At 44.1% G+C, this 14,797-nt stretch overlaps 1 protein-coding gene across 1 annotated transcript in view; it reads right to left on the reverse strand.

The window, feature by feature from the left end:
- The window catches only part of SCML4 (sex comb on midleg-like 4 (Drosophila)), a 52,518-nt gene that overhangs the window by 28,099 nt on the left and 9,622 nt on the right, over nt 1-14,797 (reverse strand). The window contains exons 2-3 of the mRNA XM_004673746.2: nt 6,062-6,191; nt 3,416-3,616 (exon numbers count right to left, since the gene is read on the reverse strand). Coding sequence (XP_004673803.1) covers nt 3,416-3,616; nt 6,062-6,191 — 331 coding nt within the window. The remainder of the gene's footprint in view (nt 1-3,415; nt 3,617-6,061; nt 6,192-14,797) is intronic.

The raw sequence follows: 14,797 nt of genomic DNA on the forward strand, positions 1-14,797 counted from the left end.
CCCACCCCCACACACATCTCTCTTCACAGCAGCCTCTGGCCTGGGACTTGCACCCTGGCTCTGATGTGAGGTCCCAAAGCAGGGCCTTCTCCTCCTATCAGCCCTGCACCACATGACAGAAACCCCAGAGCTGCACATTTCCCAAGACTGGCAGGTGGAAGGCCCAGGCAGGGGAGACCAGAGCTACTTTTGATAGAGTTTTTTTAAATACTAGACTCAAAGAATCCATTTATTTTGTGTAGCCCTTTATAGTTTGACAAGAACTTTCATATCCATCACCCCATTGACACTTCAGGGCAATGGACTAAAGGTTATCACCCCATGTTACAGAACAGGGGAGGGAAGAGGGAGCTGAGTGGTTTCTTCGGTCAGGTGGCCTGTATGTGACTTGCCTGTCATTTTAACACCCCAGACACTCCGATTGGGAAGGACAACCAAGGCCGGGACGCTCAGTAAAGGGGCCATCCTGGCCATTCAGAGATACTCTTGGGATTCCCTGTTAGCTGTGGGTACTCCTGCTTGCCCTCAACACTTAGAAGACTGGATATGACAAAGATGGAGCCCTGAGCAGGAGCCAGGGCCATAAACCCTGGCCCATGATGGGTGGGCATACATCCTCAGAGATAGCTAGGTATCTTGAGATAATCGGTGGGAGAGCACCTCTGTGGAAGAGAATGTAGAATTCATGGGGAGACTGCCGCTGAGGCAGAGCCTCCCTCCAGGTGTGCCAGGAGAGTGTTACGGAATCTTGGGTTCCTGTACCCCTCAGCTCTTGGGGTGGCCCCAAGCCCATCACAGCAGCCTGGTTCTGTGCGCCATTGAGCCATCATTTTCTACATGTTGTGCCTGCCATGAGAGTGTTTGGAAGATTGCAGGGCTCCATCCATCCTCGTCACATCCAGTCTTCTAAGTGTTGAGGGCAAGCAGCATAGAGGAGCTAACAAGGACCAGGTTCCAGGGGCAGGTTGAAGACTCTGGCAGTATCTCTTAGGACTGTCCCGATGCCCCCATGATGCTGTCACAGCCTTACAGAGTTTCTGTGTCGCCATCAGTAGCAGCAAAGACCAGCTTGGAACAGGGCAGTCTCAGGTGGTGACTGAGCAGACCTCAGTGCTAGCTACTGTCTCCTCCAGGACACTAAGGCCAAGCGCTCAGATCTGGCCTTCCCAGGAGCCCTTGGCCAACGGAAACTTGGCAGGGCTCTGCCCTCTCTGGTATTGGTGCCAGACAATGAAGAACCTCTTCCTCAGTGCCAAGGCCCCTGAGGCCACAGAAAGAGGTTGAGGAAAGACAGGGAAAACAGAAAGGAAAGAAGCACGGGAAATGGGGTCAGCTCTTCCAGCTTCGGAGTCAGGGCCATAAAGAAGCTGGTCACAGGGATTTGATCAAGAGGTGGGTACCCAGCATAGGCTTTCTCTTAGTAACAGCTCTGCATCTTGAGTCCTGCTATTTAGCGAGGGAAAGGACAAGGCCTTTAACCTCCACGGGCAGCCCAGGATGAAGAAAACAGCTCTAAGACAGAAACCAGAAGAGCGGTCAAGGGCCTGCCAACAGGCTTCCCGAACTGCGCTGCAGTGCTTCCTCTGCCTGCCTGTGCTCACATCTGCTCAAGTTTCTGAAAAGTTACCCTGGGTCAGACACATGCACAGGACCTTGCCAAGTCTCTTTTAATCAATTACCATCAAGTCAGCCCCAGCTTCCTGCTGAAAGGGAGCTCCAGAAAGCAGGCTGGATCACTCCGCAAGTGCAGGAAGCTATGTTGGTCCCTTCCCACCCCCACACCCTGGGGGTCTGGAGTTCAATAAAGCATCCTGCTCTGGCTTTTCAGGAGGAAGTTGCATTAGAACCACCCTCCCCCCAACCCTTTCTTGACTAGATAGCAGTCACAAGCACCCACCACTGCAGAATGGCTCTCTTTTCCAGGTGATATGGATGTTGTGTCCTGATGTTGGACCAGAAGAGATGCCAGGCTGTCTCCTTGGAGTCAAGATGCCTTGCAAAGACTGAGTAGGCCTCTGTGTGTAAGGCCTCCCCTAAGACAGACAGCGACTCTGAAGGCCACCATGTAGAGGAGGCAAAGCTCCCAGTTCTGCCTCTCACTGGTGGTACGACTTCTGCTCCTAGGGAAAACTGTTGTGTTGGGGCTGACACTGGAGGAGGTCAATGACACTGGGACAAGCAATTTCTATGACTCTGAAGGTCTTGTTAAAAAAAAAAAAAGAAAAAGTCGGGATCTCCCTAGGGACACAACAAGTTAAAGCACCGCATTTTGAAGCTCTCTGAAGCTATTGCAGCAGGAGTTCGATCTTTGACCAGGGAGTGACCCACTTGGTGCAGCAGACCTCTCCTGACCGCCCACTGCTCCCCTCAGCAGTGTACTTCATCTATCTGCCTGTTCTGCCCCCCACTCTGTCCCTGGTGAATCCTCTCACCCACCACATCTCTGGCCTGTACCCTAGTTCTGTATACATAAATAAATAATTTTTTTAAAAAAATCATGCTGAGAGAAGGGTTTGAGAACATGAGTGAGAAGGATTGATATTGCAGACAGGGTGGACAGGGTCAAGGTCAACAGCGATTTGATAAGGAGGCATTGAAATCTACAGGAAATCTAGGAAGAAGCCATATCAACAGCTGGGGGAACTATATTCGAGAAAGAGAATTGTAGGTGCCCAGACCCTGAGTAGGAGCATGAGGAGAAGATACATGAAGAATAGTGAGGGGGCCACCATGGCCAGAGCTGAGGGGGCACCCAGGACAAGTGACCATGAGAGCGAGGAGAGCACCAAGTTCAGGTCAGGTCACAAGGGCCTTTGGGCCCTTGGCAAGGACTTGGATTTTTATTCAAAGTGACATGAGAATCATAGAGGGTCTAAGCTTAAGAGGCATGAAATGTTTTAAGTTTTTTTTGTTTTGTTTTGTTTTAAGATTTGTTTATTTGTGCATACAGAGCTGGGGTACAGGCCAGAAGTGCAGGGTCGGTGAGAGGACTCACCCCACAGTGGGGAGCAGAACAGGCAGATGTCAAAGTACACTGCTGAAGGGAGCAGCGGGTGAGTCAGGAGAGGTCTGCTGTGCCATGTGGTCACCTCTGGGGCAGGGATCGATCTCATGCTGAAGTGGCTTTAGCTTCTTAGTGCTGGGCTTTAACCCTCTGCGCCACCAGGGAGGGCCGAACTGCTTTAAATTTTCAAAGAATCGGGTACTATGTTTCGTTGGTTGCTATGGAGTCAGTGTGTGGAGTCAGTTGCCCTGTCTTCTGGTCCGTGTCTGGAAGCATCTCAAGGGCCTAAGCCAGGGCAGCTACAGAGGACCGACCCTGACCACAGTCACTGTGCCCCACGCCTATGAAGTATGCCGTCTCTGCTCTTGGAGAGCCACCCTCACCCCTCACACCATCTGCCCAGAACCTTACCTGACACCATCTCGCCACCATAGCCCTGCTTGACCAGGGAGAAGACCAGCTTCTGCTGGTGGGCACAGTCTATGCAAGCTTGCACCGCCTGCTGCAGGACTGCTGATGGCCTCTCTGGCCCGAAGTGCTGGGGGAGCTGCTGCACCTTCCTCCTCTCCAGGTACGGCCCTGCGTTGGCCTGCTTGTTGATGTAGAGGCAGACTGCGGAGATGGAGACCCACAAAGCCCTCAGCTTTGATGCACATCAAGCCCGGGGATGCACATCAAGCTCAGGGGCAGCCTCTGTGCCCGAGGGGGATGCCTCAGCCCTGCCCTCTTGGTGCTGGTCTTGGGAAATCCGAAAAGTACAAAAGTATGACTGATTTTCCCAAAATTAAGAAAAGAGAAAATAGCTAGTCATCCCAACTAGTGTGCACCCAGGATGGTCACCTGTCTAGGAACAAATGGACAGGTGGGTGCCTTCTGATGCACTCAGATCTGAATTGTAAACAATTATGGAGGCCTCTGTGTGCCCCATGTATAGATGTGACTCGATGCTGGGCATGGGCACACAGTCTTCCTCACTCGAGAGGAACTGCCAAGATATGCTTAGTGTTTTTTTTGTTTGTTTCTTTTTGGTTTACCTTCCGTGAATAGAAAAAAAATAAAGATGGTATTAATTACTTCAGACTATATAATCAATGATGTTCTAAAGAGAGTGCTATTTATAATATCAGAGAAAATAAACGTTCATCAACCCACTTCGGTGATCCCTACTAAAAGTCCCCACACTTTTAAAGTAATATATCCCATCATGAAAACATTTTTGATCACGTGCCCGAAATGTGTTTGTTTATAGCTTATGTACATCCTGACCAGTATTAATGTATTTTGTACATTTTAAAACATAACCAAATAATAGAAACATTTTAAGGATGAGATAAAAATAAATATTAATAGAGGTCATAGTCTCCCATACATTTAGGACTCCTCTTAGATCTCTCCTGCCCCAGTCCCAGAATATGAGCTTGTTACCTTGCAGACCAACAGTGCAAAGTTATGTCAAAGAAAGCTGCAGAAGAGACCAGAGTTTTGGAAGGATTAAATAGTAAAAACAAAGGTGAAGAAAATTAGTTTTTATTGAGCACCTACTATACCCCTAGCACTTTGTATATTTTATCTGATTTGATGTTCAAGACAAATGTGGCAATTAAATATTGTTATCTCTTTACCAATGAAGAAACTGAACTTTAAAGTAATTAGATGGCTGCTTGTGATGTCAATAATAAATGGTGCAAGTGGGATTCAGACATGATGTTGAGGCCTGTGCTCTTCACTCAAGTAGATGGCTTCTCTTCCTTTCATGCCAAGACTAAGGAAAATCTAATTCCTAAGGGACCCTCATGCCAGGCACTGTGATAGGCCTTACAGAGAAAATGGTGAACCAAATCAAGGTGGTCCCTGGCTTCCCAGAGCTAGTGAATAAGGTGAACTTACTCAGAAGATCTGCTTGGTCTGGCTGTGAGAAACACTGACTGGAGCTGTGAGAGCCCCCTGGAGACCTGGCAGGACTGACAGCCAGTGTTCTAGAGTGAAGGTGGCCTGAGATACAGGAGAGTATAGGTGACCGGAGGCAAAATCATCCTATATGCTCTGTATGCTAAGACCTTATGGAGGCCCCAGAGACTAACAGCTGCGCAGTATGCTGGATCATGGGGATGTCGACAGAGCCTGTAGGGCCTTGTTGGCCATGTTAACACATTTGGTCTTTGTCTAAGAGTCACAGAGAGGAAATGAAGGGATTTAAGAGAAACGGGAGCTTTGAAGAGGGTAGGATGAGGGGAAATTCTCTGTTTATTTATGTGTGTGTGTGTGAATGCATGTTGGAGAGAGTGAGGACATCTGATTGCTATTTCTCTTAAGATGGTATATTTGCGGACCTCCCTGGTGGTGCAGCGGGTTAAAGCACAGCACTAAGAAGCTAAAGCCACTTCTGCATGAGTTCGATCCCTGCCTGCCCCGGGAGGGGACCACATGGCATGGCAGACCTCTCCTGACCCGCCTGCTGCTCCCCTCAGCAGTGTACTTCATCGATCTGCCTGTTCTGCTCCCCGGTCTGTCTCTGGTGAATCCTCTCACCTTCCACATCTCTCTGGCCTGTTCCCCAGTCCTGTATGAATAAATAAAAAAATCTTAAAAAAAAAAAAAAAAGATGGTATATTTGCTTGGCACATGCCCCATGAGAGAGTGGGTCAGTTCTACTCAGATTGGATTAGAGGGCACCAAATGGGACTAGAGGAAGTCAGGACTCCAGGAAGTTAAAACACAGGGATGGGAACTATTTAAGTAGGTACACTACTGGTAAAAAAAAAAAAAAAAAATACAAATTGGCTCCGAAATAAAAATAAAATAGAAAACCTGGGCCAAAGAAAGCAGATTGTGATTCGGAGCAACCAACAGAACCCAAGATACATTGCAAACCAAGTTTCAAATACCCAAACTTAAGTAGAACAATTACATTCATATTCTGATAAACTGGTTGTCTGTGTTTTTGAGCTAATACACTGAGTGCTTCATTTCAGCCATTTCCATGGCAGCTCTCTAATTTTCATAGTAATGCTGACAGCCCCTCCCCCCCCCCACTCCAAGTTCATCCTGAGTACCTACCTGTGAGGGCCTGTGGGGCAGCCAGGTTGGGGATGGTGGCTGCGTCCTGAGGGATGGAGCTGAGGTCGGGCTCCGGCGTGCTCCGTGGTGGTGAGAGGGCTAAGGGGGTCATGAGAACCGGAGACTTGAGCTGAAAGACAAAGCCTGTTTGGTCAATGAAAATCTGGAAACACTCTAGTTGTTTTAACTACTACCACTGTGTAGAGTAGGTTGTGAGGCTAGTTGTACCTCAGCTGTCGGACAAGGGCTTAAAATACAAAAATATACAAAGAACTCATAAAAACTCAACAGTATAAAAGCAAACAGCTGTTTAAAAAAATGGGTAGAAAAATCTGAATAGGCACTTATTCAAAGACAGTGTGAAAGGATGTTTGTCATTTCTAATTATAAGGGAAATACAAATCAAACTGCAAAGAGATAGCACTTCCCACCTGTGAGAATGACTGTTCTCCAGAAGACAGGAAAAGTTGAGGAGGCTGTGAAGAGAAGGGCACCCTTGTCCACCATTAGTGGGAATGTAAATTGGTGCGGCCATTGTGGAAAGCAGCATGGAGAACGCTCAAAAAATGTAAAGCAGAAGCTCCATGTGATTCAGTTACCCCACTTCTCAGTATTTCTCCCAAAATACAAAAACACCAATGTAAAAAGATATATACAGCCCCATTTTTACTGTGGTATTATTTACAATAGCCAAGCATGGGGGGAAATATAGTGATCATTGTCAAAAGGCTGGATAAAGAAAATGTGGCATATACACATGCAGTAAAATATTACTCAGCTATAATAAAAAAAATTAAATCCTGCCATTTGCAAAAATATAGAAGGATCTAGTGGGAATTATGCTTGGTGAAAGATGGAAAAAGAAAAATACCATATTATTTCACTCACCTGAGGTATAAAAGTAAGCAAATGGATGAACTAAGTAAAAGAAAAATAAACTTTTGGGCTATAAGACCAATTAGTGGTTATCAGACGGGAAAGGGGGAGGGGTGAGTAAATGAGGTAAAAGGGGCCGATCTCATGGTGTGAGAGAGATTAGACTGTTGTTAGAAAATGTCATGTACTGTATATCATGTTGATGATTAATGATGCACATATGAAACTTATATAACATCCTAATGCAGTGTTACTCAATAAAGATGCATGGCTTAAATAAGTAAATGAAAAGTAGCAATTGTTGGCAAGCATGGAGAGAAATTATCATCTTTGTGCATGTGATAGGAATATGATAGTAGAGCCACTATCTAACACTGTAAAATGGCCCCCTCAAGAAAATGAAAAATCATCATGCAAAAGAGTGGAAAGCAGGGTCTGAAAGAGCTATTTCTGCAGTCATGTTTATGACAGCACTATTCACAATAGTCACTGTGGAAGCAACTATAAATGTCCATTAACAGATGACTGAGTTAAGAAAACGTGTCTTCAAGGAACTATGCAGCCTTCAAAAGGAAGGGAATTCTGACACGTTCTGCAATACGGACGAAACTTGAGGACATTATGCTAAGTAAAATTAAGCCAGTCACAAAATCACAATACCTGCATGTTTGCACTTATATGAGGTATCTAGTGTAGTCAAATTCATAGAAACAGAAAGTAGATTGGTGGTTGCCTTGGTCTGGGGGCAGAGGGAACTGGAAGTTGTTTTCGATATGTATGGAGTTTCGATTTTGCAAGATGAGAAGTTTGCACAAGAATGTGAATATAATTAACACCACTGAACAGTACACTTATCAGTGGTTATGACTGTCAATTTTATGCTGTGCTTTTCTTAATCACAATTAATTTTTTTGTTTGTTTTTAAAGGGTTTTGTTTTGCTTTTGATATGGGAGAAATAATAGGGTTTTGATGCTGCTAGACATAATCTAGTAGAGAGGAAAAAATTGGTGATACAGGGAGTGTACAGCAAACAGTTGGCTAGAGGACTCTTATGGTGAGCAGGGAAGAGATTTAGTGAATAAGGGAGACAGCATTAGTGGACACCAAATTTCCTTCTGTTGCCTTAAGAAGGAAGGTAGAATATATGGGTCTGGTTGGGGGTAGGTAGATGGTGGAGAGCAGGGGGCAGTTTATGGAAGGTCTTTTCTGATGGTTCCTACTTTTTCAGTAATACAAGAAGTTGAGTGTACAGATGGAGGAGGAACGTGAGTGAAGGAATTAGGGGGATGAGACCAGCAGGAGATGATTGCGTGTGATGGCCTGAGTAGCATGGAGGAGACATCGGGATGTATAAAATTCATTTAAATTTATTGAAAGCAAATACGTTAACTGCACAGGACTGTAGGGTAAAGAGTCAGGGGCTCTTGACAGAGACCATGTGATAACCAGGAGCTACAATTAACAGTAGAAATTTCATCTCACTCTGAATTTACATTTGAAAAGTTTAAGGCCCATCACACAGGAATATGCAGCTAAATATTATGAAAGTAAAAGAAATCTCATTTTGGGGTTGAGTGGACCAGGCACCCACCATGACGCCAGCCATCTGCTGAGTGTGACAGGGCAGCCTCCTGCCTATCCTCCGAGGTCAGGCACCAATAGCCGCCGCCTGGCCTTTCTTGGAGTGACACCCACCTGCACAGTGCTGGAGAGGCTGGTTGTGACTGTCCCTGAGGATAGTGGGCGACAGGTTCTAGGAGCACCTTGGCTAAATCCTCCTTTACAGGCTTAAAACCTTCTGACCCTCAACCTACAGATAATGATGCTGATGGCAAAAACAGTATTTCCCCAGCCTCTTTATGTAAATTACACAGTGGTCTTTGTGACCATTCTCTAGAGAGGTGGTGATGATGCTGACACTGATGCTAAGCTGGAGGAGGTGGAGGGGGAGGGGATGGAGAGAGAGGGGGAGGGGAAGAGGATTGAGCTGGAGAAGGAGGAGAAATAAAGGAGGAGAGTGGGGGGGCAGCTAAAATTTAGATAGGCAGACAGTATTTAATTAATCATGTAAACCCATTACCACCCTAACAACATCTAAGGCTTCCTCACTATTTTAATATTTACCAGGGAGGAGTCTGCCCATTGGCCCTATCTCCAATGAAGTAAAATAATTTTAATTGCATGTTTCCATTGCCCATCATTTCTGCCCAGATGAAGCAATTAAAGGGATCAAAAGAAGTCCACTGGTTGCAAGAAAAACACTTCTGTATTCTGAAACTGCTGAGAGTTTGAACAAAGAAAACCTCTCTTGCAACTATGGATGGTACATTGACTTTTTAAAAACATCATTTGATTTGAGAAGAAACTAGCAGCAGGCATATCTTTTGAGTTCACATTCTGAAATTTTTCTCTCCTTGTTTAATGTAGAAAATAAAAAAATAACCCAGTCTAAAGAGGAGCTCACCTGTGATTTTAGAAAGTTCTTAAAACAGACTGAGTTGTCTGGTAGCAGCGTCTCTGGTTGTGGTGTGGGGTTCTTTCTGTCAGTGCCCTCCCCCGTGTGCATGAGGGCCCCCCAGGGGCCCCAACCTATGCAGCTCTTCTCTGTCAGGGCATTTGGCTTTCGCATTGCTGTGTTTTAAAAAATATGTATTTGTGGGCCCTCCCTGGTGGTGCAGCAGGTTAAAGCACAGCACAAAGATGCTTAAGCCACTTCCACATGAGTTCGATCCCTGCCTGCCCCAGAGGAGATCCACATGGTGTGGCAGACCTCTCCTGACCCACCCACTGCTCCCCTCAGCAGTATACTTTGTCGATCTGCCTGTTCTGCTCCCCACTCTGTCTCTGGTGAATCCTCTCACCCTCCGCATCTCTGGCCTGTACCCCAGTTCTGTACGAATAAATAAATAAATCTTCAAAAATATATATGTATTTGCTTTGTTTATTTTTTATTGGGCAAGACAAAACAGAACACTCACAACTCAGTTTCTAATACAAGTCTTCAGTAAAAGGGAGCAGTGCTCCATAGAGAAATGGTTGTTTCTGGACTAGAGCAGGGAATGTACAAGATGAGCTTGGGGCATTTTGGGCTGAAAGCACACACACACACACACACACACACACACCTGTTGGGGTAGGTCATAGGATTTACAGGGATTTAGGAGTCAACTGAAAGAGCTTCCAATCATTAAAAGTGGATTAATCTGAGCAAGAAATAAAAAAATGGAAAAAAATTATAATGAATTATAATTCAAAGTATACAGTAAAACTCCCTCACTCCAAACTGACACAGATGACTAAGTAAATACCTGGGAGAAAACAGTCACATCTCCTATGCACACAAACTCCAAGAACATCCAAATTATTGGGGAGCATAACTCCTCACTCCTTATGTGCAGTCTGCACATAGTGGTTTCCTTCACAGAGAACAGTAAGATAACAGAAACAAGTGTGGTTTCCATGGGAGAGACCAGACAAACACGACGGGCCATGTGGCCAGCGTGGCCAACCACAGTGATGAGCCATGTCCGCAGTGAACACCTTTGGTAGGACAAGCTGGAAATGGCACCTCACCTTGACGACTCTTCCCCCAAATGGAGAACCGCAGTCTAATCATGAGAAAACATCAGACAAACCAAATCACGGCATGTCTTACAAAATACTTGACCAGCGCTCCCCTCAACTGCCAGCATCAGGAAAACAAGTAAAAGCTGGAAACATTCACAGCTGGAACTATCTACAGAAACATGTGACACATAACACGGTGTCCTAGAGGGGTCCTGGGACAGAACAGGGTAACACTAATAAAATCTGAGTAGAAATAGACATTATTTAATAATCATATGTTATTATTGGCTCACTAGTTGAGGCAAATAAACCAACCCTAGTCATGTAAGATGTTAACAGTAGGGGAAGCTGGGTATGGGTATGTGAGAATTTTCTATTCTGTCTTTGGAGAGGGTTGCAGGAGGAGAGGCCTCTTTCTTGGCAGTGCCAAACTTGAGGGGTTTGCGGCCCACCCCCCACACCAACCCCACCCCCGTCTTGCTCTGACACACAGGAGCTAGTCCTCAGCCTTCAAAAGCTGCAACCTGGTACAGATGCTGCTAATACTGGCACCTTTATCTGAAACTCAAAACCTCAGTCAAATGGTGTGACAGCTCCTCTCCTGGAGTATGGTTGCCAGTGTTACTGGAGGGGCAGTTTTGCCTTGTTAAAGGATCGTGAGATGAAACTAAAGAGTAGAGCACAGGCCCCAGCCAGCTGGAGACGCCACCAAAGGAGACTGCGGAATCTGGGATCAGCTCGTCTTTCTTTTCCATTTCCAGTTCCAAAATAAGGCCCAGAGAATTTCCTGTTCCAGCTGTCTTTCATGGGGAGACCTTTCTGAGAGTTACTTGAGAATTAGTGGGGAAAGTTGGGGGTGAATGTGTTTGCAAACTAAGATGTGTGGTATAGAGGGATACTGAAGGAAAGAAAGGTCCATTGTAAAAGTCAAGTACTTTTCTAGAAATATGCAGTGTGGCAGAAACACAAGTACTGACCAAACAGTGTTTGACAGCTAGACAGCCGGAGCTTCGGACAGGGAGGCTGGAAGATGTGGTTGGGGGAGTACAGAGATGTGCACAGGAGCCCTGCACATCAGCAGAGGAGGAAGCAAAAAGGCAAAATGTAAAAATAAGTTTGGAGGGTGCAGTGGGCACCTACAACAGAACCCTAGCTTTTGGTCTGGAGTCAGAGCTCAGCTCTGTCCCTCACTGACCGTGCCCTAATTATCTGATTATCTCATTACCGACACCTCTTGGAACCTGCCTGACTTCAACTAGAAGGGAACATTTAGCATGGGGCCTCTGCAAAGTGAGAACTCAATTAATGCTATTTATCATTATCGCTGTTAGTGTTATTGTTATGAGAAATTCCAGAAATATAAATAAGTCCGTATTTCTTGTTCATGCAGTTAGGGCAGGAAGGAGAAACTGTCCACCTTCCCTAGGGCCCATCTCCACCTTCTGCACTGATTAGTTGTGTCCAAAATTCTTTGCAAACCAGTTTCACTCACTTATTTACTCCTCACAAATGCTCACACCTCTAAGCATCATGCTCTGAATGCACCCTGTAATGGTCCCTGAAAATTGCCTAAGCAGGAGTTGGCCTTCCCAGCTTGCATCATTTCAGCTGAGTCTAAAAAGGGAACAATCATTCACTCCATGAGGCAGTCCTTTACTCAGCACATACTTACTGAGCACCTACTATATACCAGGAGGTGCTGAGGACGCAACTGTGAACAGCTGTTCTCAATGAACCAACATCATAATAGTAGACAATCACAGCATGAATGGCAAAATGTGTAAGTAGTCACAAGAAACAAAATATGGTGATAAAATAAAAAGAGACCAGGTGGCTAGGATAGGTTGATTAAAAAGGTGACATTTCAGCATCTGAAGATCAAAAGGGAGCAGTGACAAATCTCCTAAACTTTGGCTTTTTTGAGGAGCCAGGAGGCAGAAGGGCTGGAATTGCGGGCAAGAGGCAGAAAGATGCAAGATGAGTTTAGCTAAGTGGTCAAGGCTGATCACAAGGACTTTCTAGATCAGTCTCGTAGGTTGAACTGTATCCCCGAAAATATCTGTTCACGTTCTAATCTTAACAGTGGAGCAACACCTGGGATTGTCAGGGACCGATACAAGCTAGGAGAAGCCAGGAAGGGTGTCCCCTGGAGGAGGCCCAGCGACACCTTGAGTTTGGGCTTCAGCTCTTCAGACTATTGCTTTGAGGAACCTAGTTTGTGGTAGTCTGTTATAGCAGTCTCAGTAAATATTGTCATGTTAAGGAGTTGGATTTTATTCTAAGAGTTTTGGGAAACAATGAGCGGAATTTAAGCACAACCAAGTTTTTGCCTTATAAAAACAGAGATGACTTCTGCAGAAAAAGGAATGGGGAGGAGCAGCATGGGGAAAAGGAGGCTGTTTTGATCCAGGTGAGAGACACTGGAGACTGAACAGGTGGAAGTAGGGGTGGCAAATGTGAATGGTTACTTCCAGGGTGTCCTTTGAAGGTGAAAGTGAAGCGGAGGATTAAAGAAAAGAAAATTTCTAGATATGTTCACATGAACTGTGTTATCATAGTGTATTTTTATTACTTTAGTCTTAAAACATTTGCATTTTACTTGCCACTGAGGTTGTTAACTTTGGGAGATCAATAATACTGGTTTCATCTCAAAGTTTCAAAATTCTCCCTCTAATACCCAAGCAGCAAACCTTCCGACTGGGAGAGGAGAAGCACTGCACTGAGCTCACAGAAGAAGACATGAAGAGAAAGAGGGAACCCATATTCCTCTTCTGGGAAACTATGCTAGGAGTGAACAGTCTGTAAGGCTGACCCACACCTACACCTGACTATAAGGAAACTTGCCTTGACACTGGGGAAGGAGGGTGTAGAATCCCTCATATGATATTACCAAAAGCCAGATTTGCAGATTGGCTTGCAAGTTACACAGATTCACAGCTCAAATTCACAGAACTGAGGTGGTTTAAAAAAAAAAAAAACCTAGGTAATAAAGTTAATTTAAAAATTACTCACTCTGACAGTGTCTTCCAGGTATGCAGAAAAGCAAACACAAATCATCTTTGGAGAATGGTCTAAAAGAAGTCCCCCAAATAACTGGGGATAATAAATAACAGTCAAAATACATAAGCACACAAGAAAACAAGGAACCAGAGCAAGATAGGTAATATAATTCCACAAATATGTAACCTATTTCTATTTTCTGACTCAGGTTATAAAAATAACTATGATACTAAGTGTAAAGATATACCATGTACTTATAAAATACACATAGTATGTTCTTATATACTCTATTCTATCCATAGTATATATGCTTAAAATATAAAATATAAAATATCTCCAGAGAGCAAAAAACTATAAAAAATAAAAACAAATTTGAAAAGGAACCAAATTTTGCTTCCACAGATGGAAAAGTAAATAACTAACTAAAAGTAAAACCTAAATGACAGATTTAACAATATGTTAGGCATAACTGAAGAGAAAATTGGTGAGCTGGACAATATGTCAGAAGAAAAAAATTTTAAAAATCACAGAGACAAGTAAATGAGAACTATGGAAGAGAGGATAAAAGACAGTGAATATAAGAGGTTTTAACATTAGAGTTTCAGGAAGAAGCTCTAAATAGAAAATATAACAGAGATTATACTTGAAATGATAATGTCTAAGCATTTTTCAAACCAATAAAAGTTTCCAATCCACAGATTTAGGAAAACCAAAAAATACTAAGTAGTATGAAAAAAAAAAAAGACACCACAGGTAGATACAACAGAATGACTATGTAGAACACCAAAGAAAAATGTTAAAATTAGCTTTAAGATATAAAACCTTCCAAGCAATATCTGAGTAAGTTCTGTGGATAATTATGGTTTGTTTGTTTGTTTATAATGAATCCAGAAAATAAATAAAATAAAGTATTTAGTGTACTGCAAGAAAATAATAGTAACCTAGAATGTGCTACCCAGTAAAAATATTTTTCCAAAAATTAAGTTAAAATATATTTTCAAATAACAAAAGTGAAGGGAATTCATCATTACTGGACCTACATTAATGAGACTTCTAAAGGATGAGTTTTATGCAAATAGGAGTGATCCCATATGGAAGATCTGATATGTAGAACGAATTAAGAATTTTTAAAAAGTAGTAAATAAGGGCCCTCCCTTGTGGTGCAGTGGTGCAGTGGGTTAAAGCAAAGCACAAAGATGTGCATGAGTTAGATCCCGGCCTGCCCCGAGGTGACCACATGGCGCAGCAGACCTCTCCTGACCCGCCCACTGCTCCCCTCAGCAGTGTACTTC

The sequence above is a fragment of the Condylura cristata genome, unplaced genomic scaffold, assembly GCF_000260355.1.
Source record: "Condylura cristata isolate star-nosed mole 26May11 unplaced genomic scaffold, ConCri1.0 scaffold00001, whole genome shotgun sequence".
In the NCBI taxonomy this organism is placed as follows: domain Eukaryota; kingdom Metazoa; phylum Chordata; class Mammalia; order Eulipotyphla; family Talpidae; genus Condylura; species Condylura cristata.